Source organism: Linderina pennispora (assembly GCF_002104995.1).
Source record: "Linderina pennispora strain ATCC 12442 chromosome Unknown DL89scaffold_10, whole genome shotgun sequence".
NCBI lineage: Eukaryota > Fungi > Kickxellomycota > Kickxellomycetes > Kickxellales > Kickxellaceae > Linderina > Linderina pennispora.
Genome location: NW_024468258.1, coordinates 29448 through 52349, shown reverse-complemented (window position 1 = coordinate 52349; position 22902 = coordinate 29448). Strand labels below are relative to the sequence as shown.

At 51.8% G+C, this 22902-nt stretch overlaps 16 protein-coding genes across 16 annotated transcripts; 6 read left to right on the top strand and 10 right to left on the bottom strand.

Moving 5' to 3' along the window:
- Nucleotides 1–819: 819 nt before the first annotated feature.
- DL89DRAFT_208844 (alpha/beta-hydrolase) lies at nt 820–2100 on the top strand (the record flags this gene model as incomplete). Its single annotated transcript, XM_040884145.1, has 2 exons — nt 820–1716; nt 1861–2100. Coding segments are annotated over 2 exons (1137 nt in total), but the record flags the coding sequence as incomplete, so codon positions are not given.
- Nucleotides 2101–2513: 413 nt separating this feature from the next.
- Nucleotides 2514–3224, top strand: DL89DRAFT_258711 (uncharacterized protein; the record flags this gene model as incomplete). The annotated part of the gene is made up of 1 exon (XM_040885629.1): nt 2514–3224. The coding sequence occupies one exon, from the start codon at nt 2514–2516 to the stop codon at nt 3222–3224; it is 711 nt and encodes a 236-aa protein (XP_040741927.1).
- Nucleotides 3225–5301: 2077 nt separating this feature from the next.
- On the bottom strand, nt 5302–7107 carry DL89DRAFT_294055 (uncharacterized protein; the record flags this gene model as incomplete). Its single annotated transcript, XM_040890463.1, has 1 exon — nt 5302–7107. The coding sequence occupies one exon, from the start codon at nt 7105–7107 to the stop codon at nt 5302–5304; it is 1806 nt and encodes a 601-aa protein (XP_040741926.1).
- A 254-nt stretch (nt 7108–7361) lies between these two features.
- On the bottom strand, nt 7362–9894 carry DL89DRAFT_268644 (uncharacterized protein). The gene has a single exon (XM_040887993.1). It carries the CDS (start codon nt 9410–9412, stop codon nt 7505–7507), a length of 1908 nt encoding a protein of 635 aa, XP_040741925.1. The 5' UTR covers nt 9413–9894; the 3' UTR covers nt 7362–7504.
- DL89DRAFT_26550 (uncharacterized protein) lies at nt 9524–10316 on the bottom strand. Its single transcript, XM_040886694.1, has one exon. It carries the CDS (start codon nt 10118–10120, stop codon nt 9635–9637), a length of 486 nt encoding a protein of 161 aa, XP_040741924.1. The 5' UTR covers nt 10121–10316; the 3' UTR covers nt 9524–9634.
- DL89DRAFT_268643 (ras-domain-containing protein) lies at nt 10095–11301 on the bottom strand. The gene has a single exon (XM_040887992.1). It carries the CDS (start codon nt 10897–10899, stop codon nt 10513–10515), a length of 387 nt encoding a protein of 128 aa, XP_040741923.1. The 5' UTR covers nt 10900–11301; the 3' UTR covers nt 10095–10512.
- Nucleotides 11302–11914: 613 nt separating this feature from the next.
- Nucleotides 11915–12444, top strand: DL89DRAFT_268642 (uncharacterized protein). Its single transcript, XM_040887991.1, has one exon. The coding sequence runs from the start codon at nt 11942–11944 to the stop codon at nt 12422–12424; it is 483 nt and encodes a 160-aa protein (XP_040741922.1). The 5' UTR covers nt 11915–11941; the 3' UTR covers nt 12425–12444.
- Nucleotides 12445–12485: 41 nt separating this feature from the next.
- Nucleotides 12486–12981, bottom strand: DL89DRAFT_294051 (uncharacterized protein; the record flags this gene model as incomplete). The annotated part of the gene is made up of 2 exons (XM_040890462.1): nt 12486–12504; nt 12590–12981. 2 exons carry the CDS (start codon nt 12979–12981, stop codon nt 12486–12488), a joined length of 411 nt encoding a protein of 136 aa, XP_040741921.1.
- A 305-nt stretch (nt 12982–13286) lies between these two features.
- Nucleotides 13287–13949, bottom strand: DL89DRAFT_268640 (uncharacterized protein). Its single transcript, XM_040887990.1, has one exon. It carries the CDS (start codon nt 13878–13880, stop codon nt 13356–13358), a length of 525 nt encoding a protein of 174 aa, XP_040741920.1. The 5' UTR covers nt 13881–13949; the 3' UTR covers nt 13287–13355.
- Nucleotides 13950–14172: 223 nt separating this feature from the next.
- Nucleotides 14173–15061, bottom strand: DL89DRAFT_268637 (uncharacterized protein; the record flags this gene model as incomplete). The annotated part of the gene is made up of 1 exon (XM_040887989.1): nt 14173–15061. A coding segment is annotated over exon 1 (537 nt), but the record flags the coding sequence as incomplete, so codon positions are not given.
- Nucleotides 15005–15426, top strand: DL89DRAFT_268636 (uncharacterized protein; the record flags this gene model as incomplete). The annotated part of the gene is made up of 1 exon (XM_040887988.1): nt 15005–15426. A coding segment is annotated over exon 1 (202 nt), but the record flags the coding sequence as incomplete, so codon positions are not given.
- A 2-nt stretch (nt 15427–15428) lies between these two features.
- DL89DRAFT_268635 (uncharacterized protein) lies at nt 15429–16707 on the bottom strand. The gene has a single exon (XM_040887987.1). It carries the CDS (start codon nt 16642–16644, stop codon nt 15892–15894), a length of 753 nt encoding a protein of 250 aa, XP_040741917.1. The 5' UTR covers nt 16645–16707; the 3' UTR covers nt 15429–15891.
- Nucleotides 16708–17163: 456 nt separating this feature from the next.
- DL89DRAFT_268634 (uncharacterized protein) lies at nt 17164–17955 on the bottom strand. The gene is made up of 3 exons (XM_040887986.1): nt 17786–17955; nt 17385–17737; nt 17164–17357 (listed from the first exon to the last, which is right to left on the bottom strand). The coding sequence occupies exons 1-3, from the start codon at nt 17850–17852 to the stop codon at nt 17220–17222; spliced, it is 558 nt and encodes a 185-aa protein (XP_040741916.1). The 5' UTR covers nt 17853–17955; the 3' UTR covers nt 17164–17219.
- A 239-nt stretch (nt 17956–18194) lies between these two features.
- DL89DRAFT_26529 (cytochrome P450) lies at nt 18195–19904 on the top strand. Its single transcript, XM_040886601.1, has one exon. The coding sequence runs from the start codon at nt 18208–18210 to the stop codon at nt 19780–19782; it is 1575 nt and encodes a 524-aa protein (XP_040741915.1). The 5' UTR covers nt 18195–18207; the 3' UTR covers nt 19783–19904.
- Nucleotides 19905–20025: 121 nt separating this feature from the next.
- Nucleotides 20026–20724, top strand: DL89DRAFT_224972 (putative YNK1-nucleoside diphosphate kinase; the record flags this gene model as incomplete). The annotated part of the gene is made up of 1 exon (XM_040884724.1): nt 20026–20724. The coding sequence occupies one exon, from the start codon at nt 20026–20028 to the stop codon at nt 20722–20724; it is 699 nt and encodes a 232-aa protein (XP_040741914.1).
- On the bottom strand, nt 20715–22810 carry DL89DRAFT_268633 (zincin). Its single transcript, XM_040887985.1, has 3 exons — nt 22293–22810; nt 21482–22258; nt 20715–21429 (listed from the first exon to the last, which is right to left on the bottom strand). The coding sequence occupies exons 1-3, from the start codon at nt 22763–22765 to the stop codon at nt 20790–20792; spliced, it is 1890 nt and encodes a 629-aa protein (XP_040741913.1). The 5' UTR covers nt 22766–22810; the 3' UTR covers nt 20715–20789.
- Between the last annotated feature and the right edge of the window lie 92 nt (nt 22811–22902).

The following is a 22902-nucleotide window of genomic DNA, read 5'->3' as shown; positions in this document are numbered from 1 at the left end:
TTACTTTTAAAAGCCGCAATAACTTCCAGTACCTTTTCCCTAGCGACACTCCTGCCTCGAAGCTGCCAAGCAACGTATAGCAAGCAATTCTCTGCACCTCCGGGCCATATAATCTCTCTGCACTCCTAAGCATGTGTTCCTCCGCTTCCTCATTGACGCAGGGTTCCCCGTTCCGCCTCCACGTTGCCAAGGTTGGCGAGATCTGCCCGTATTGCGACGTTATGATGGTTGGCTTTGAATCCCTCGAGACCCACGAGTGCCTTCTGTTTCCTTTCACCTGGGACTAAACCGACGCAAAACATTATTCTATGTAGCCGCTTTCTTGATGTACAAAAATACCAACGCTTCCCTTTTGCAGCCATGCCAATATTCGTATGTACGTGCGTGTGTGACAAAGACTGGCACCATGCCACCCGGTTTACTGCACTGGGTGGTGGAGCGGCATCTGAAAGCCGGCCACTGACCGCCTCGACGGTTACCCCACAAACCAAAGCCAGGACCTGAAGGGAGGCCCTCCCCCTGTTTTTCCGGTCCAGCCCTCCCTGCATCCCGTGCTCACATGTATATACGCGCTTTCTCTTCCGCTATTTTTCTTTTATTGAATTGTCGAATTTGCGCCTGGCCATGATTTACATTCCGTTCTTTAGCAGACTGAGCCTGGCCGAGTACCAGGGCATGCTTATTGCTGCGCTGTTCTTTATAGTCGAGAAGCTGCTGCGTGTGCTCTTGCTTGTGTTCCCCATCGGCTACGTGGTCGACTATATACCCCCATGGCTGCTTGGCGGGCGCAGCAGCGACAAGGGCGAGTTCTTTCTAGATGACTTCAACTCGTTTGCAGAGATAATGGAATTCTGGGGCTACCCGTACGAGGACCATTTGGTGGAGACAAGAGACGGGTTCTTGCTTGGCACACATCGGATCACTGGTCCCCGTGGCGGACCCGTACAGCAGCACCAGCAGCACCAGCAGCACCAGCAGCACCAGCAGCCGCCGCAGTCATCGGGAGGAAAACCTGTAGTTTTGTTCTGGCACGGATTCATGCTCAACTCTGAGTGCTTTGTATGCCATCCCGACTGGATCAACATCCTGCCTCTGCGTCTGGCGGAGGCCGGCTACGATGTCTGGCTTGGAAACTCGCGCGGCAACAAGTACTCGTACAAACACATGAAATACACGCCTGATCAGAAGCGGTTCTGGAACTTTTCGATCGACGAGATTGCCAACATCGATGTACCCACGACTGTTGACTATATTCTCAAGGAAACGGGCGCAAAGACATTGACATATATCGGCTTCAGCCAGGGATCGGCACAGATGTTCATGACGCTGTCACGCAACAAGGAGCTGAATTACAAGGTCGAACATTTTATTGCACTGGCACCAGCGTCCACTCCGCGCGGCTTCCACAACAGGGTTGTTGACTACTTCATCAGGGCCACGCCGCACATGCTCTACTTGCTGTTTGGCCGCCGCCGTGCCATGAAGCTGGTATATTTCTGGGTCAACATACTTCCGCGCGACATTTACGTGGCTGCACTCGATTTTTGTGTTAACCTTCTCTTTGGCTGGCGCACCCGCAACATGTCGCAGGAAACAAAACACATCGTCTACTGGCATCTGTACTCGTACACTAGCGTCAAGGCGATCGTGCACTGGATGCAAATTATACGCTGCGGTGAGCTGCAGATGTACGACGAGGACCCGCCTGCCTACCCAGTCTGGTCGTCCAGTGGCGCCAACCAGCCACAGTTTTTTCAGCAGCGCCCCGTGATCCGCAGCGCACCCAACGGTATTGGTCCCAAACCACCTACGGTGTCGCGCCCGGCCAGCATCCCGCTGGCTGCTCCATACCTGAGAGAGCAAGGGTACACAATGGGTCCGCTGACCCACTGGAACAACACCTATCCGCTAAAGAGGATCAACACCCGACTGTCCCTGTTCTATGGCGGATCAGACTCGCTAGCCTCTGTCGACACGCTAGTTGAAGAACTCTCTATCGTGCCCGAGGAATGCATGCGGTTCTCACACTACGAGCACCTCGACTTTTTGTGGGCTGATGATGTCGGCACCCTGGTGTACCCCAAGGTCCTGGCTCTGCTAGGAGTTCACGAAACAGCAACACAGAACAAGGCACTACCGCCGCTGTCACTCTCCTCAGAGCCGTCGTTGTTGGACGGGTCGATGGCCGAGGATGAGGCCTCATTCAGCGAGGATGAGCATGGCGAGACAGACGGCCCTGCTGCTGAGGCAATGGCTAATCACCGCCGGAACTTGTCGAATCGGTCACTGGCACCCCATGGAATCCGTCCACGGATTCTGACTCGCCGTCGTTCGTCGTCATCGTTTTCAGCAGCATCGGCCGGTCTCAGTCTCTAAAATGTGTCCCAAAATTAGGCAGTTGAGCAACTCAGGATCCGCTCAAAAAAAAATTTTTTTTTTTCAGCATTTCCCTCGTTTTGTGTTTGCGTCTTTCAAGAAACTCACTTCCTCACAAGCATTCATATCACCTAGCCATGACCTTTGATACCTTGAGAGGACAAAAAGTAGATCGCAATGAGCTGTTTGGCGACAACACTAGCGACAACGGCGACGGTGTATCAGACCTTGACGATCAGGACTTTGCCGCCTTTGAAAAGATGATGGACGCCCGTGTCAAGGCTGAGGTGATCGAGGCTGTTGCTGACGAAGCAGAGGTTGATGGCAGCAGCGACAGGGAAGAGGAATCAGCGGATGTGCCCGTATTCCAGCTCTTTGCCGGAGCTGGACCAGCCAAGGTCGAGATTGAGGCCAAGGAGCCGGAGTATGTCATGCCCGAGCGGCCCGAGCCGGTTATGGAAGAGTCGGATTCAGAGGAGCACTGGCAGGCGCTGCAGTCGGCTGTCATTGATGCAGAGCAGATAAAGAAGCTGGCAGCGACTCCACTCCCTGCCATGCGTTACTTGCATCGGGTCGTCCATATTCCGCTTGAAGAAAAGACAGAGCCAAAGAGGACAAGGAGGCGTCGGTCACACCACGCAAAGAAAGCCTCGAGGAAGACCTTTGAGCCATACTACAAAGAGCTGTCGCCATATAACGGCGGTGTGGTGCGCGGAGCTCATCTGAGTGATGTTGTTAGTCAGGGCGCAGCCTCAGGCTCTGGGCCCTGGACAAATAGTGGTCGTGGCGGTCGTGGTGGTGCACAGGGCGGGCGCGGTCGTGGTCGTGGTCGTGGCCGTGGCCACTAAGGCGATCTTATACAGTGTATTTTGACAATCTTTTACCTATATGTAAGATTTTATAGTCCAAAAAGTGTCCGACCGTCCGCTAGAAATTATTTAATGGGTTAAAAAAGATAAAACTCTTAAGCTTCAACACGAGTTTGGGTGGCTTGCTCCGTAAACTCCTTTTTGATCCTGTGCAGCATCTGACCTCATCGGTGAAACCAGGGTGACAAGTTGTTATTGTAGTGGTCACAGGTCTCCACTAGATATCTCCATTGGTTCAGCGCAAGAGCTGCTCTCATTGTCGGTCGGCCTGATAACTTCCATGGCGTCATCATGGTGGTCATCACCGACTGCGCAACACTCTTAGGATATTTATTTATGAGCACCTATTGAATAAGGCCATATAGCTCTTCTAGCGGTCATGCAATAAAGCAAAACTGAACAGCATCATTTCTCTTCTTACTTTGCCTATTGAATTTCTCAAATGAATATTACCCACAGCACTACTGTCATAAAGACATCACTTGGTGGTATTGGCTTCCGTGATTCTATGTTGCCCCGCCTAGAGCAGTTTGTACACAGCGTCAATATCATCAAAGAGCATACATACATGCTTGTACGATGGATATTACTCCATCAACTAGCTGATGATGATGCTTTTTACCCTTCAATATTTGTGAAAAAGGGATTCTTTCGTTCCATATAGTTATTTATATATCACAGTCTGAAGGCGAAGATGGCCATGTCTGCCGAGGATTTCGTCAACCGGAAGGACAGGTCAGAACTGTCGAGTGCAGATTTCAGTGATGTAGTTAGATACCATATTTATGATTATCTATTACATAATGGCGATATCGAGCTACATGGCGTATGCGACATGAATCAGGTAGCGACATACGTGGATACCGAGCTGATGACAGCATACAAGAATAACATTGTGTTGCGCTATGGCACTTGCCTACAGCGGATTCTGGCCAAATTGATTGATATTCGCAGCCGCAAAAACACACTGCACAGTACAATGGGCAATGTGTCCAAGGCTGAGTTCAATGACGCATGTCAAGTGTGTATTTGTACACCTGCACAGAAGCTCTGCTAGGCAGTTGCCTCTAGGCGCCCTGATCTCAGTGTGCTCATACCATCGATGCTTGCAATCTACAACAAGCTGGCACCAGTCCTTAGTGCCTATGATGCCAAGTACAAATTCGCCAAAGACAGCCGATACTATGATGCCAAGGTAAACCCACTTAAGCATCTGCGTGCATACATTCGCCTATGCCAGCTTATCAAGAATGAGCAGCTTGGCAAGTCTCCCCCTCAATGCTTGCCTCTGCGGACATCATGGATCCCAGGCCATGTGCGCTTAGACAAGCAAGTAATCAAGCAGGTGTTTATTTCGAAAACACGCGAGCAGGTTACCAAGATCAACGCAGCAAAGAGGGCAGCAACAGAGGCAAGGAAAGCAGCAGAAAGGGGCAAAAAATTGGCCAAGAAGGCTGCACGCGAAGCAGCGAAGATGCCATCGGATGAAACAGAGGCCACTGCAGCAACTGCAGCACTAGCGGCTGATTCACTTGCTGCTGTATCGGCGGCAGCAGCAGACATTCCGGCATGTTCCCAACCTGCGGCCCTACCAGAGATCGAAGAACCCAACTATGAAGTGCCATGGCCTTCTCCGCTGTACAAGCGAGTCATGTAAGCGGGCCATGGCACAATACAGGCGGGCCTATTCGTCTCGGCTCTTGAACCGCGACCTCGCAGCAGTTCTAAACTTCAGACTCATTTTCCAGTCACTCTGTGATTCAGGCAGTATTCCTGAACGGTTCCGTCGCTTTACAGCCATTGCTGCCGATGCTTCTGGCACCACTCCAGCAACAAGGAGGCTGCGCAAGAGGCGTGCAGCAGCAGCGAACCAGCGCTGAAGCGCCTGCGCTGAGCAGGCCATCAAGGTGAGAGATGTCCATGACCGCCATTGCACCAACAACCATCCGACACGTTCAAATGATCGGTTCGCCGTGATGCTCTTATCGACGTGTCAACTCATGCTGACTAGAAGCCGAGCTCGCATCGCGAGCAGAGGAATTCTAGTATGAAGCTGCTAGAGACACGAGGCAGCACCAGGGACATTCTTGGCATCATAGTTGTGGGTGTGCTGCCGACCAGCACGGATGCCGATCTGGGTCACCAGTATTGCTCTATGCCAGCGTGCTACAGCGGGACTAGCAGACGGATCGTGCCTTTGTGGGCTGGTAGACCTGTTAACTACTGGAGTGTGTTCCGGGCACTCTTCGACAGTTTCGGCATTTAGATCAGTGGCGCGCTGGGGCAGCATCGGCTGCCTTGGGCTTGGACGGTCTAGCTGGCTGATGCTGCTGATAACATCGTTGATGAGCACGGGCTTCATTGGTGGAGCAGATCCTGCCTGCGACGCCGAACATGTCTCGGATTCTACTCCACAGCAGCTATAGTCATTCAAGATACGTCTGGCTCTCTTGAGCGGGGCTGGAGCAAGGGGCAGATTGTTTTCCTGTTCAGCAAACTCCGAATTGTAGGGATCGTCGGTATTGTCCACACGGCGCTTGAGACGGCCAGCCATCTCGAACAGCATCAGCAAGAACGCTACAATAGCCACAATTAGCGGAATGTACATTCGCTTGTCCAAACGTGTGTGGCCGAGCCCAAGCAAGCAAATCATTGTCCCGACAACGATCCGGACGCCTAGCCTAACTGGCTTGGAGACATATGTGTAGTGGATTTCATCGAGACTACGGTGAGTGAACCCCAGAAGCGCCAAGGTAATGTATGCGCCGCCCATGCCTCCACAGAACGCCCACGCGACAGCAGCTGGATTCTCGCCTTCTTCATCCTCTTTGACAAGGCGCGACAGTGAGGAGCATCCAATTACAAGCAGGCTGCCCAGCAGCGGGTGCAAGAGCAGCCATGCTGTGCTTGTCACCCATGACCGGGTCAATGCATGTTGACTCAAGCGTGATCCTTCGCTGTGGAAGTAGGTCCAGTGCAGACACGAGACAACAATCATTCCCAGCGCAGCGCGGCCCAGACGACTATCCATATCGCCATTCCCACGGATAAAGCTATTGAGTACATATTCGCCGAGGGTGAGCATTATGAACTCGCCGAATCGCTTGGAGGTCCGGTTAACATCCATGGCCAGGTGGTAACGCCAGCTGAGATTAAAGTGGCTAACAAGTCTGCGGATGGAAAGCATACCAAGGCTGAAGAAGAGCTCTGCTATTGAGGCAGCCAGATAGAAAGCCCATTGGCGTTCAACGCGTGCCCAAATACTCCCAAACCAGATGATGATTGGGATGGTCTGCACCACGATATTCAGGAGCAGATCTCTGCGGAACATTGGCAGGTAGAGCATAGACATGGCAAAAAGCAGCACAATTGTCAAGCGCGCAAGACAGAAGCAGCCTACGAAAACAGTATTGTTGACTCTGTACAGGACATCTAGCTCCGAGCCCATGCCAACAACAAGACACATCTCCCAGACGATGATGAGACGATGAAGTATGTCGTTGGCACCAAATATCTGCGACCAGCGCTCGATAATGACCCATGTCTTCCACATCAGGAAGTATATAATCATGTAGTATCCGAGGGACACGCCAGTAATGCTGAGTGTGTATTTGGCTGCAGAACCTTCATTGCCACCAGACTCCACAAACAGGACATGCGAGGTTCGTTGGATTGCACCGACAAACACCAGGTCCCAGAACAGATTCAGAGAATCGGAATGGCTGGCAAAGAACGACTGTCGCAGCGTGCCATCCACGATAAACTGCCGCGGATACGGGAGATGAATTATCGCCTCGCCGCTGACCTGCTGTTTTGACTGTGCCTTCTGCTCCCACTTACCGACATGCCCGATCCAGGTCATTGATTGATTGAGTCTCTTCGGGCAGGTATCGTCGAAATCCCCGGCGCGCTGGCCAAAAATTGCTGGACAGGAGCCGCCTGGCCCACTCTGCGGGTTTTCAGAGTACATATTATACAGAAAATGGAAGGCAGCTGAGGCAAGAACAAGGCAAGGCGCTTGTGGAATGATAGAATATCAATGAATTTCTTTTCTAGAAGCGCAAAATCAATCACCGGTAATAATATGCTGGTGTCTCGCCCCTGCATCTCTCCGCCCACATGCTTGGGTCTACAAAAGTAAATCGGCATGGTCTACTCTGCATTATATACAGACCGTAGGTATATTGCAATGGATGTGATAGCTGGCGGGTTTATCGTTAAAAATATGCATCAAAATATGTGAGAAGGAAAGAGTAGCATTAAAGGTACGAGGCAGCACCAGGGACATCCGATACTTTATATTCGCGGTCATACCGGCGACTGGCACGGATACCGATTTGGGTCACCAACATTGCCCTCTGCCAGCGCGCAGCAGCTGGTGTAGCTACACCTGGCCGTAGTGCGGTAGTCGAGCCGGTAGCAGCCGGTGTGGGTGTAGGGGTTTCTTCGGCAATTTCAACCTGCACACCATCGCCAGGGGATAGCTGTAACGTTGGCCTCTGCCGCAGTGATCCAGGGTGAAGGCTAATGTCAGTGCTGGTGTCTCCGCCGGCCGAGAGCTTGTCTGCTGTGGGATCTGCGGGATGCGATCTGACGTTTTTCTCGTTATCGCTATCGTTGTCGGCAGCATCATAGACCCTTGATTTGTGTGTATGTGACCGGGTGATATTCTCAGTCTCCTCTAGGACTGGGTCGCAGCTATCCTCCACATCGTCCACATGGCGCTTGAGGCGGCCGCACATCTCGAACAGCATCAGCAAGAACGTTACAATAGCCACAATCAGTGGGAGGTATATGCGCTTTGCCAAATGCTTGTGTGCAAGCCCCAGCAATACAATCCCCGCGCCAGCGAGAGCACGCACTACAAGTCGTAGTGGCTTGGAGACATATGTGTAGTGGATCTCATCAAGGCTGCGGTGAGTGAACCCCAGAAGCGCCAAGGTAATGTATGCGCCGCCAATGCCTCCGCAGAACGCCCACGCGACAGAAGTTGGGTCTTCGCCTTCCTCATCCTCTTTGACAAGGCGCGACAGTGAGGAGCACCCGGTCACAAGCAACCCACCGAGGAAAGGATGAAGCAGTGACCACACCGAGCTGGTGAACTGCGACCGCACCAGTGCATGCTGACTCAGACGCGACCCTTCGCTATGGAAGTACGTCCAATGCAGGCAAGAGACGATGATCATTCCCAGCGCGGCGCGACCCAGACGGCTGTCTAGTCCTCCATCACCACGGATAAAGCTATTGAGTACATATTCGCCGAGGGTGAGCATTATGAACTCGCCGAAACGCTTGGCTGTGCGGTTGACATCCATGGCCAGGTGGTAACGCCATTCGATATGGAGGCGTTTTGCGATGGGAATGATTAACGGGACCCCGATACTGAAAGCCAGCTCGAAAAGCGATGAGGCAAGATAAAAGTACCACTGAAATTCAAGGGGTGCCCAGACACTGGCAAACCAGATGATGATCGGGATGGTCTGGAACACGATAGTCAGGAGCAGGTCGCCGCGGAACATCGGCAGGTAAAACATCGATGCCGCGTAGAGCAGCACAATGGTAAGGCGTGCCAAGCAGAAGCAGCCTACAAAGACATTGTCGTCAAAGTAGTAGAGAACATGCAGCTCGGACCCCATGCCTACGACCAGTACCATCTCCCAAACGATGATGAGTCGGTGGAGTATGTCGTTGGCACCGAACACTTGCGACCAGCGCTCAATAAGGATCCATGTCTTCCACATCACGAAGTAGATGATAACAAAATAGCCGAGCGACGAACCAGTGATCCGAAGGGCATATTTGTTTTCTGGATCAGGCTCGTCAAAATCGTCTGCCTCCTCGAACAGAACGTGCGATGTCTGCTGTATCGCGCCGACGAATGCCAGGTCCCAGAACAGATTCAAAGATTCAGAGTGACTGGAAAATGACGACTGGCGCAACGTTCCATCAACGATAAACTGACGCGGATAAGGAAGCTGAAATATCGGTTCTCCGCCGACCTGCTGTTTTGACTGTGCCTTCCGCTCCCACTTGTCGACATGCCCGACCCAGGTGGTTGATCTATGTGGCCGATTTGGTTGCATATCGTCGATGGCAACGGTGGGATGACCAAACCTCTCGGGGCTGGTGCGGGGGGGTTTGCTTGCAGAAGTATTGTTGGAATGCATAGATGGTATTGTGGATGTAGAGAGGAAAAGTGTGTCGGGCGAAGCGATCTAGGAAGAAGGCCGCTTTTAAGGGCCACAGTGCTGATACCTAAATTTAGAATTGTTTGTGGCCGCATCTTTTGTTTCCTTTCAGTTTAACCCTTGTGTCCACAACAGATTTGTTTCCTTGTATCTGCTGCTCTTCCACCGCCAAACTACTCGCCTGTCCGAGATGAGAAGAAATCAAGGGAGCCGGCGCCAAGGCCTGGTGTAACCTGACTCAGGTGGCAGATCGGCGTAATATTCGAAAGTTCGCCTAAAGGAAGCAGCGAAAACGAAGGTTTGTATGGTAAATCTACACTCCGAGTAGAAGAAATCAGCTCCGCTCGCGGTGCCACCTGGGGTTATTACGACTTTTGAGAGGGGCCGGGCAACAACGCAGCAATCATACCAGAGCCGCACAATGCACTGGGTGTGACAATGGCAGCGGAACTCATAATCGATATTGCTAATAATTAGCCAATTTGATTCCGATGTTGCAGCGTTGCGATGTTGCAGCGAGATGTACAAAGGCTTGAGCGGCAATATCAGACAGCACATTCCAAGCAAGCACTGGCAACATACATCGCATAGGTCTGTTGCCACCCAAGCCCAGGTCAGGTTGCTGGCAGTATGCAATGGAAAGCATATATATAGCCTGCCCCGTTGTTTCCGAGAACTGCGAAACATTCAAGAACCTTCCACGCTCCAGGTCACAGCAGGTCGTGGAAGTGCGGTCACCAGGATCCTGCATCGCAGATTAGTGCCTGCTGCGGCTCTGGCCTTGGCACATGTTTGGGGAGGGCAAAGCCATACCCTGATGTCCTAGCGCACAACAATGGGTCAACGGAACTGACAATAGCACGCGCATCAACGACGTCCTGTTTCCGACATCCAGCGCCAGCAATCCTGTCTCTTGGGAAATTTATTCAAAGGCACCGCCCATGGCCACACCCCCGCTCGCCCCACTGAGTCTCGGACCACTAGCAAAGGCAGGTGGGCAGAGAGAAAATGGGGCAGACGGAGAGCAATGCCTGGGTGGAAAAAAACAAAACTAAAAACAGAGGGTTTGAACGAGTAATTTAGAGGTCGTCGTCCTCCTCGGGCAGAGGCTGGGCGGCAGCGGCGTCAAGCTCGGCATTGTACTGCTGCATGAGGTTGGCGTCGACGTGGACCTCGGGCGGGGCCAGGGCCGGAGCCTGGACGAACTCCAGGTTGTTATCTCCGACAAGCTTACGAGCAAGCCACAGGAAGGGCTTCTCGAAGTTATAGTTGGACTTGGCCGAGATATCGTAGTACTGCAGGTTCTTCTTCCGGTGGAAGGTGATGGTCTTGGCCTTAACCTTCCGCTCCTTGATATCGACCTTGTTACCGCACAGAACAATGGGGATGTTCTCGCAGACACGGACGAGATCGCGGTGCCAGTTGGGAACGTTCTTATAGGTGATACGCGAGGTGACGTCGAACATGATAATGGCGCACTGGCCCTGGATGTAGTAGCCGTCGCGCAGACCACCGAACTTCTCCTGGCCGGCAGTATCCCAAGTGTTGAAGATGAGCTCACCCTTGTTGGTAGTGAACTTCAGGGGGTGGACCTCGACGCCAATGGTAGCTATATGCCGCCAAACAGAGCAGCAATAAAGGACAGTCGTGTTGAGTATAAGCGATTCTGTCTACTGCCAACCGACACACATACAACAAACATGCACGCGCAGCACTGCCGCTCGCCTGGATGGCCAGAATGCTACTTACCGATGTACTTCTTCTCAAACTCACCGGACAGGTGGCGCTTGACGAAGGTGGTCTTTCCCGTGCCGCCGTCACCGACGAGAACAAGCTTGAAAGTGGGAACCTGAGCCATTTTTGAATTACTACATAACGGGGAAGGGGGCGATTTCGCACACACGCTTATTTAGACACCAGATTGCGGTTCTGAATAAAAAGGCTTGGGCTTAGAGCAGAAAACAGCCCACAGACCCACGTGGCGGGCACAAAAACGCAGACCGCGTGCGACCGTCGTCGTCCTTTTTCCCTCACCGCCGATTAGCGATGGGCACTTCAAGCACACTTACCTTCTAGGTTAATAAATTGAAGAGAAGACAACAAGTGGAAACTAGAATAAAAAGGCGCCTGGCTATGTCGTTGCGCGTTTAGCTCGACTTTTGTGTCAAACAAAATTTTTTCTAGCGATTTTTGGGGGTAAGGGCGAGTTGCGAATTGAGACTTCAAAAATAGTGGTCTTGAGCCGGCGAGCCGACGAGCCGCCCCATGGCGCCTGATCAGCCAATCGAATTGGAATCTAGCCGCTGGGCAGCTCGCGGGCAGTGGTGGCGTGACAGTGGGGATTCAGGTGCCAGGGCAGTATAAGTAAATTATTGGCAGCCGCCGCTGGCGTCACACGTGTATATTGCGCCATGCCACATAGCCAGGGTACACCTAAGGAAGCCAGCAGGTGGGTAATGCCCAGGCTGCTGCTGTGTGCCCCTGCTCTTCCCTACTTTTTGATATACCATGGACGTCAACAACTTGCAGGGCACTGGATTTGGTACGCCGTACCCAGCGGCAACAGACATTGCCAAGGAGCAGGGAAAGACTGTGTTTGGAGGAGTAGAGCTGATCAGCGATCCAGCCAACCCCTTCTACATCGGACACGGCATTGGCCACCGCGACCCAAAGACTGGGGCCATGGTTGATCCGTCGGTGCACATTCCTGCGCGCGGCGAGACCCACCCAGGCGAGTTCCAGGCAGTCAGGATGGTTGAAGATAAAGAGACCACAAATGCACAGCTGCTGGAGAGCAGGTACGGCATCACGACCCCAAACAAGTATCACGCAGGCTGGTACCGCTTCAAGAGCCGGCTGTCAGCAGCCGCTGCCATGGCCACCAAGTCGCAAAAGTGGTTTGAGACTTCGGCACACCAGAAGGCGCTGGCGGATCTCGAGGCCAACGCGTACAACGACAAGTATGGAGGCTATACATTTTCAAAGGGATGACCTTAATAAATGTCTCTTCACTGGCCACCGCCAGAGTTTGCAGCAGCATGCTCTGCCTTCTTTACTGAAGTGTGGACGATCTTGTTTGTAAGCAGAATGACTGCGAGGAACTCTTGCGAGACGGGCTTTATAATGGTAAGGCGGCCTATCATATGCATTTTCCACTTGGTCCGGTCAAAGGTCGCGACGATTTTCTTGTTCATGTCGTAGAGCTCCCACGAGCACTTTGAAAAGCTCCCAACCTTCCACTTGTACTCGTTGCCGTCAAAGTCGTGGATTGTCCACCCCTGTCTAAAAGCCGTAGTTTTTTCGATGACTGCAATTGCATGCGACCCGTACACCTTCCCCCGCCGCTTTGTAAGACCCTCAAGCCGACCAGTAATGATTGGCTTTTCACCCGATGCTGCCGATGTTACGCCCAGTTCATGACCACGGATAGTTATTTCGTACGTTGGCTGCATGCCCTCGACCTCCGAGCTAGACGAGAACGATCCCTGGTAGACGTTTGCACATTTTGTGAAAGCGCCGCTTCTAATAAATGTAAAGACGTTGGACATGGCGATTTCTGTTAACAGTTTTGGTATGCAAGAGATTGTGAGAAGAACAAGCAGCTGGCACCAAGAAGGCATGCTCTTATACGTCACACTTATAGGTCCAGCCGCCATTAACCAACACCCACTGGTGATGATTGCCTGAAGCTGTGGCATGATTGCTGGGCCATCTGGTCTCATGATGTCTTGGCAGCAGCCGCTCACATTGTTTGTTTGCTGCCAAGAAATAGTGTTGAGTTTAAACCAGTGATTTTGGATGCAGTCGCTAACGGCTGCTGAAGGCTTATAACACAGGCTGTTCAGATTAACAAGTGGTCCAGTTTCCAGTGCACACATACATAGTACAGCTATACTTTTTTGACGTTGCAATATGCATTCAACTAGTCTCTCCTGGATTTGGCTATGGCTACAGACCGTAGAAACAACATACTGGTCAGAAGGATTATATGGAGGAAGTCATCCGAGATAGGCTGCGCGACTGATATTTGTCCGAGAATACGCTGGCTGAATGTGGATATTGCAAAGATGGCAAAAACATTGTTGTGCATATCCACTAGCACCCATGGGCCATCCGACAGCCGTCCACTGATCCTCCAATAGTACGGATTGCCCGTAGGGTCATGGATTGTCAGCTCAGGAGTATAGTAGCCGGCCTTTTCTATGTGTACACTACCATGCGGCCCATGTATCTTCCCTCGGCGTGCCGAGCACCCCTCTAGTTTTCCTGTGAGCATAGCATTCCCACTGGCGGTTGCTGATGACATGGCGAAGCTGGTACTGCGAATGTGGATATCAAACGCTGGCTGTAGGCCGGAAACCTGTGATTTGGAAGTAAAAAAGCCCTGATAGACATGAGTGTGTCTTGAAAAGAGACTAGCTCTTTTGAAGGTATAAACGTTGGCCATTTTTATAAGTTGTAGTTTCTCAGTAAAACAGGGGTGTGCAGAATAATCAGTGTCAACTGTTTGGGGTTACAGGCTATCGAGTTGGGTCGGACTGTAGCACCCAAGTAAAAGCTATATATTGGGAAAGTACAGGCCAAAGCAGCCTTATGAGAATGAGATAGCAAGCGTGAAGAAAAGAGCAGAGAGAAAAGTCTGGTGGCTGGACCGATTTGAGATTAAAAGAAGCTGGTGAACAAGAATAGGAAGGAGAGAAACACTTTAATTCTCTGATATCGGCAACAGCGTATTTATGCCATTTTGCCAGCAGCCTTGTGTCATCACTGTCCAGAATATATGGCGGAAGTGAGGTGCCATGTCTTGATTTCTTGGCAGATAAGCTTGTCGAAACTTCTGTGGAATCATGTCAAAAAAAACTATATGCACCAAACACTTTAGTTGGCAGCAGCAGAAGCGGCGGCGGCGGCGGCAGCTTCGCTATCCTGTACTGTGTTATGAACCAGTCGGCTTGTAAGCAGGATGATTAGCAGGAAGTCCTTGGATACTGGCTTTGTAATAGTCAGACGTCCGGCGACATGCATTCTCCACCCAGATCTGTCAAAGGTCGCAAAAGTATTCTTGTTCTCATCAAGCAGTGTCCAGTCTGGACCACGAAATGATTTGACCTTCCACTTGTACCGGTTGCCCTCAAAGTCGTGAATTATCCAGTTATCTTTCATACAGCTTTCCATGTTTATAGGTGCAATTGTGTTCGGCCCGTACAGTTTTCCTCGGCGCCGTCTGAACCCTTCCAGGCGACAGGTAATGATTGGTGTTTCGTTGGAATCAGCCAAAGCAATGTCTAGCACACGTCCTTTGTGATAGACCCGGTAGACTGGTTGCATAGCCTCGACCTCGGAGCTCGCAGTGAATGACCCTTGGTATATCTCTGTGCGGGACCTGAACACTGACGGGTTCACAAATGTAAAGACGTTGGACATGGTGTGCAATAGTGAGTAGAAGGAACCGATAGCGAGTAGAAGGAATATTGGTATGTATGGGAATGGGGCAGTCAAGTCCGAGGCAAGAGGTGCTGTATTTATAACGATTGCTTACCAAGCAGCAGTGGTGGAGTGTCTTTTATAGTTGGCGGGTGTCTGCAAGCATATATTGATTTCTTGGCCAATTGACCTTGTGAGACACTTAAAGAGAACTGCATATTTGTATATTATTCCTTTAGAAATGCCAAGCCTAATGCCATTCTTGAGAGTCCTCAGAGATCCCCAAATGAACACCTGATTTCTATATGGACTCCAGCCTCAGATGGCTATGATTTTTCAGTATAGCAATGCGCAGTGTCCTGGGTTAGAATGTAGGATATGCAAAATACATATTTTGATAACGCACTGCAGCTGGATTAATATCCTGATCTTAGGTTTGTTATGGATAGCCAAGAAAAATGTATCTCGTGTTCAAAATGCTAAGGGGAACGGTGTCCTATACTGTTCGAGTATGTTTACTCTGAGGTAATTTTCCACAACGTATTATTGATTTTATGATAATGTGTAATATGAAAGAAGGAAGGAGGAATCATAAGCTGGAGGGGCTGGCGCCTGCTTGTATATGGCACCTGCTGCTCAAAATGACGATAAGGCCATTGTGGCCCAAGGATTGAGAGCCATGAGTTCCCGAGGTCCCGTGACTGGTCAAGTTGGAAACCGCACTGGACTGGAAGTAAAAAAAAGCCCTGCTGGACATGGATGCTCCTAGAACAGAAAGCAGCTTTTTTTTGAAGATAAAAGCGCTGGCCATCTTTATAAATTGCGATTCCTCGAAGGCGCAGTAGAGTGCAGAAAACTCGGTGTCAACAACAGGATGTATTCATGTTGTTTTACCAAAAGCCACTGTATTTTCACTGTTCAGTGCGTAGAGTGGAAGTAGGGTGTCATGTCTTGATTTCTTGGCAGATGAACACATCGAAAATTCTGCGGAATTGTAATGCCGAAGCAATAACAAACTATATGCACCATATGCCTTAGGTGGCAACAGCGGCGGACGCAGCGGTTTCCTTATCCTGTACTGTTCTGAGAACCAGACGATTTGTAAGCAGGATGATTAGCAGGAAGTCCTTGGATACTGGCTTTGTAATAGTCAGACGTCCGTTGACATGCCTTCTCCATGCAGATCTGTCGAAGGACGCAATGATATTCTCGTTCTCATCGAGCAATACCCATGCTGGACCGCGAAACGACTTGATCTTCCATTTGTACTGGTTACCCTCAAAGTCGTGAATTATCCAATTGTCCTTGATGCGGCCTTCCATGTTTATAGGTGCAATTGTGTTCGATCCGTACAGTTTTCCTCGGCGCCGTCTGAACCCTTCCAGGCGACAGGTGATAATCGGTGTTTCGTTGGAGTCGGCCGGAGCAATGTCTAGCACACGTCCTTTGTGATAGACCCGGTAGACTGGTTGCATAGCCTCGACCTCAGAGCTCGCAGTGAATGACCCTTGGTATATCTCTGTGCGGGGTTTGAATGCGGATGGTTTAACAAATGTAAAGACGTTGGACATGGTGTGCAATAGTGAGTAGAAGGAGCTGAGAGTGAGTAGAAGGAATATTTGTATGTATGGACATGGAGCAGCCAAATCAGAAGCAGGAGATGCGGTTTTTAAACCTTTGCTTACCAAGCAGCAGTGGAGGTTTCTTCTATGGGTGGCAGTGTCTGCAGGTACGTAATGCTTTCTTGGCCAATCGGCTTCGTGGAACGCTTGCAAGGAAAGCTGCATGTTTACATATTACTCCTTTGGAAATGCCAAGCGTGTTGCCATTTTTGAGTTCACACTGAAATCAAGCGTGGATCTGGTGATCTCTGCGGACTCCAGCACTAGATGGCCATGGTTTTTTCAGTATAGCAATGCGCAGTGTCCTGGATTAAAGCGCAGGGAATGCAAGATGGGTATACTGAGGGCACGCTGCAGTTGGATTAATATCCCTTTCTTGGGGTTACTATGGTTAGCCAAGAAGCTGTCAGAAGATTACGGGGTATACGAATGTAGTGTGACGTGTTTGTATTTTGAGTAAAAGAATAAACCTGTGGAAACAATCTGTATCTCTGTCGTATACGGCCTTTTATCTATGCGTCCTGGGGGTGTGCTTTGTTCCCTCGTGGCTAGTCTCACGTGCCCGTGCACTACAATTATGTCAGTACACCTGGAACAAACCGAAAGATAATCAGGTATGCTGGTGTGGCTACATATCTGCTGGATTTGTACGCTTGTCCACACTTAGGGCAAAACATCGCTTTGAGCATAGCGACTTGCCAACATTTATTACCATGTCACATCTGATTACTATCATATAATTACTTTATAGAAATGTGCACGATTCGGGTAGAAAGGATAATTATCGCGAGAAATTCCTCAGAGACCGGCTGCAAGATTGAAAGGCGGCCGATAAGAATCATGTTCAGCATGGCCCGGTCGAACACAGCAATGACTTTCTTGTTTTAATCTTTCAGCTCCCACACCACCTTCGTAAACCCGACCTTCCAGGTGTATCGCCTTCCTTGAAAGTCGTGAATGGTCCAGCCCTCAAAGAACGGGTCCGTCCTCTCAAGTTGTGCAGCCTTGTTCGACCAGTGCACAACTGCTCTGCGTCGTGTAAAGCCTTTATAATGACCAGCGATTATTGTGCGAGCAGAGGCTACAGACTTGACGCTGATGTCGCTGTGGCTATGGCTGATGTTAGCTTCGTAGGCTGGCTGCATCCTAGATGTCTGGGAGCTTGAAGTGAATGACCCTCGATAGACATGCGCAGATCTGGAGAACGGTCCGGCAGTGACAAAAGTATATACGTCTGGCATGGTTGGCTTGAGGTAGGCTTGGGGTTATGAGCATAGTGTGCCGAAGGAAGGTGAAGCAAAGGCACTCAGTTTATAAGGGGTTGGCATCGGTGGGTGTCTGGCACGTTTGGCTGCTCGGCACTGAAATGACATGACGGGATAATCCCTGGATTCTCGAGAGAATTAGGCAGTCGTGTAGCACTGCGATGTGTAATTGGTGGTGATGGTAGAACTTTGAGAATTCTGCGAGTCCACATTGATAGTGATATCAGGTTAGAAGGCGGGCTCTACCGCTGGTTTGGGATAGCGCGGAGTTCCTTTCCATCGCTTTGAAGAATGGTCTACTGGCTGCGCAGCTTGGCTCCATGAGATAACAGCTATAATTGAGGGCAAATCTCATGTCAGAAATCAGGCCAAATCACGTGCCAGTGAGGGTGCAGCAATAGTGCATTTTGACATTCCCTAGTCTGACAAGGCTTTTCTTCCTCACACAGCATTTTTTATACCAATGACGCTCGCCAGTATCAGTCAGCTGTCTTTCTGGAAAGGTATTTTTGACATTCTAAGCAGCGTAGGCATCGCCAGGCTTGGAGCCACGATTGCTGGAGCGTACGCAGGCTACAGAGTCGTATACGAACTGTTTCTATCGCCACTACGTCATGTTCCTGGTCCGTTCCTGGCCCGACTGACCCCTATGCGTAGGCAGTATCTGAGCGCTCTAGGCCAAACGGCCCAGATGGCAATTAAAGAGTATGAAAAGTACGGTGATATCTATGTGCAAGGACCGAACGCGGTGTCAATATCAAGTCCGTCGGATATCAGGACCGTGCTTGCATCGCACGCCTTTGTCAAGGCTAACTTTTATGCCGCGCTAGATCTGTTTGGCATTGAGAATACGGTCAGCGCTAGAGACCCTGCGGTGGCATCGCTGCGCAAGCGTCAGCTCGGCCCGTATCTAAACCCAGCGTATGTTGCAGAAATGCAGACAGCAATTCTAAAGCATGGGTTCCTTGCATTGCAGCAAAAGTGGGAGGGACAGCTAGCGCAGAGCACCAGCAGTAGCATCGAAGTTAACTACAGCGATGATTTTACACTAGCCACACTCGACACTGTTTGTGCATTGGCGTTTGGCAGGGAGTTGGGGTGCTTAGAGCGGAGCGATGCGACGGTTGCGCACTGGGCTGAGGCGACAGTTAAGGTCCATGGGATGCGTGCTATGGTGCCTTTGCTTGGGCTCTATCCGTTTTCACTGGCTATCAAAGGCTTAGATACGCAGTTCCAGAGACTAACAGCGTTTTGCAGGGACTCCATTTCCAGACGACGGGAGCTTCTGGAAACCGGTGGTGAGAAACCGGTGGACCTGCTGCAGGCGTTCCTTGATGCGCAGGATCCAGAATCAAAAATCTCGATGAGCGAAACCCAACTCCAGGCAGAAACAATCGTGGTTCTTTTGGCTGGAACCGACACATCGTCTAACACGATGCAGTGGCTTGTGCATCTGCTACTGCTGCACCCAGAGATATACGCACAGGCTGTTTCCGAGGTACGAGGGAAATTTGCTGCCGACCATGTAATCACATACACTGAGGCCAAGAAACACCTGCCCTTTGTCAACGCATGTATATATGAGGCCTTGCGTCTCTATCCTCTGGGCGGTGGTTATGTCCCTCGCATATCACCAGCTGGTGGAATCACGCTGCAAGGGTACTTCATCCCAGAAGGAACAGAAATCAACGCCAACTTCTACGGAGCGAGTATCCACAAGGGCGCTTGGGCTGAGCCATTGAGATATGACCCAACTCGGTTTCTGGCCAACGAGGAGGCGCGGCTCAACTTCTTTGCCTTCAGCCCTGGTGTCCGGATCTGTCCAGGGCGCCATTTGGCATGGGCTGAAATGTCGACTATTATTGCAAACATGCTGAAAGATTACGACTGGTCACTTCCGAAGGATCTTACACACCTGGGACCAGATGTTCTGGACAAGCATGGCTACCCGTGTAGAATGGAGTCTGCGCACTTCCTGGTCACAGCACCCGTCAACCCAAGGCGGGACTGCCGCCTGGTGCTGTCAAAGCACCCGTAGCCCATGAATGCCTTTGGGTATTCTAAGAGTCGATAATTATTCGCGCACGATGAATGAGGAGACTGATCCTGCGACTCAATAATCGACCTGTGACTGCCATTTTTCCGAGCCGCGGCTCATTCTGCGGCTCCTTATCTGAGACATAAACTCGAGTGGAAGGCAGTCGCTCTAGACGCGAGGCTCTTTGTCTCTTCTAGTCCTCTCAAACCCCAGCTTTCCTCCTACCTTTCATTCTCAATTACCATGTTCGCTCGTACCGCCACCGCTGCTCTCCGCCAGGCTGCCCGCCGCCAGGGTGCCATCGCTGCCCGCGCCTTCTCGACCTCGTCGTCGCAGACCGCCCGCTCCCTCGGTGCCCGCTTCGGCACTGCTGCTGCCGCTGCCGCCATCGCCACTGCCGGCTACACCATCTACTCTGCCCAGACGCCGATCCAGGCAGACAACGCTCTGCCGGTCTACGGTGCCCCCGGCACCAGCAAGGAGCGCACCTTCATTGCGGTCAAGCCCGACGGAGTGCAGCGCAACCTTGTCGGCGAGATCATCTCGCGTTTCGAGCGCCGCGGCTACAAGCTGGTTGGCCTGAAGCTGCTGGTGCCGCCTGTCGAGCTGGCCAAGGAGCACTATGCGGATCTGTCGTCGAAGCCGTTCTTTGCTGGCCTTGTTGACTACATGACCAACGGCCGCGCGCCGGTTGTCGGCATGGTCTGGGAGGGCCCCTCGGTCATCAAGCAGGGCCGCATCATGCTTGGCGCTACTGACCCGAAGAACTCGGGTACCGGCACCATCCGCGGTGACTTCTGCCTGAGCATTGGCCGCAACATCGTCCACGGTAGTGACAGCGCCGAGAGCGCCGAGAAGGAGATCTCGCTGTGGTTCGGCGGCAAGGGTGAGGTCGTTAACTGGACCTCGAACAACGAGGAGTGGGTTATCTCTGAGAACTAAACATTCTTTTGTTTTCTTGGGAACTACTTTGCAAATATATGGAACCCCGATTGTGTTCATTTATTTCAGACGTTGAGTGCGGCAAAGAATGCGGCATCGGTAGGGTCACGGCCCAGGAAAGCGCGGAGCGAGTCGGCAGCATCGCGGGTGGCACCAGGCTCAAGGATCTCACGACGGTAGTCCCTGCCGGTCTGCGGGCTGTTGATTCCTTCTTTGGCAAAGCGCGCAGCAAACATGTCGGCAGAGAACACCATGCCCCACATGTATACATAGAACCTGGCGTCGTATCCGCCCATCATGTGACTAAAGATGCCGGCTGCTGGGAGAACAAGGTCGCCGGTATCGAGTCTGCCAATGTCGCGACGCAGATCCGAGTACAGCTGGGTGATATCAACCGACTCCACATCGGTGGTGTTGTGGATGGTCTGGTCAAACCGGCTCTGGTACATGCGGCGTAGGCCATCAATGGGGACACCGACGTTCTTGGCGGCAATGATGGCATCGCAGAGACTGCCAGGCAAAGACTCGCCGGTCTGATAGTGCCTGGAGAAGCGCTTCAAGATCTCGGGCTGCCACACCCAGTTCTCAAGCATTTGTGACGGCGCCTCGAGGAAGTCAAACTCAATCGACATGAGCCAGAACATGTCGTACTTGGATCTCAGGCAGATGACATGGAAAACATGGCCAAGCTCGTGCAGAACAATTCTCAAGTCCTCGTGGGACATTAGCGATGGCTGCGAGTCCAGAGCCCTTGGACAGATTGGTGATCAGGATGGCTGCCGGGAAATGGCGAGTACCGTCGGCATTCACAAATCCAGAGCGCATCGGAATGGTGCACGGGTGGTTCTCCTTGTCCGGGCGCGGATAGGCGTCAATGTAGATATGGCCCAGGAATCCGTATTCGTCGTCAGTCACCTCGTAGGCGTCGACTGATGGGTGCCAGACGGAAATGTCTGCCTTTTGCACATGCACATGCAGCAGCTTTTCGTAAAAGTCCAGCACCTGGCGGATAATGTGTGCCGTAGGGAGGTACTGGCGGACCTTGTTCTCATCGACGTTGTAGCGGGTCTCCTTGAGCTTGTTGAGATAGTAGGGGACGTCCCAGGCAAGCACCTTGGGGCTATCAGGCGAGTCCTGGCGCTTGAGCTCAGCGATATCCTCCATTTCCTTGTCGCCAGCCGTGCTCAGACGGCTGAGCAGGCCAGCCTCAAACTCGGCGACGCGGGCAGGCGTCTTGGCCATGCAGATCTCATGGGCATACTCGGCATTGGTCTTGTATCCAAGCAGCTTTGCGGCCTCAATGCGGAGCCTAGCAGCGTCCTTGATCAGTGGGATGTTTGCCGCGCCGCGCTCGTCGTTGGTGACAAAAATGCGACGGCGGGTCTCGGCAGAATGCGCCTTTTGCAGCACGGGCTCCACATCAGGGTACTTTGTCGTGACGACAAACTTGTCGACTCCGCCCTCGGTCTTGGTCTCGCGGCCGGCGAAAAAGTCCTCTGGCAAGCCAGCGAGCTCCTCGCGAGTGAACAGTTTCCTGGCCCTCGAGCTCATTGAAGTTCTTGGCAAACTGCATGCTCAATTCGGTAAGCTTGCTCTTGACTGCCGCCAGCTTCCCCTGGTCCTCAGGGGACAGCGCCAGGCCGTTGCGGCGGAATCTGCGGACGATGTGCTCGACCAGGCGCGCGTCCTCGGCATCGAGCTGGGACATCTCTGCCTTATTTTCAAAGACGGTGTTGATGGCAGCGAAGACGTCGGCACGCATGCCGGACTTGGTCTTGAAATCTTCCAGCAGCTGGTCGGCGTCGTTGCTAGCCTGGCGCACGGCAGCATCAGGCGAGATTGCCCTGAGGTTGGAGGCAGCCATTCTTGTGCTGACCTGGTTTTCGAACTGCGCGAGTGGCACGACCACAGTGGCAAAGGTGGGGTTGGGTTCGGCGGCTATGGCATCATAGACTTGCTCGCCCTTTGCAATCAGGGACTTGGTTCCGTCAATGATAGCCTCAGGCGTGTAGGCTGCAAAGTCGATGGCAGTAGTGGCCATTATTGGTAGTAGCGAAGGGAGCTGGATAATTGGGATGAAGGCTAAGGGAAAGAGGCGTGGGTAAACAGTTGACGAAGCTGTGATTTTTGTATGGGCTAGTTTATTGCGGATGCCCCTCTTTTCATGCATGGGCTGCT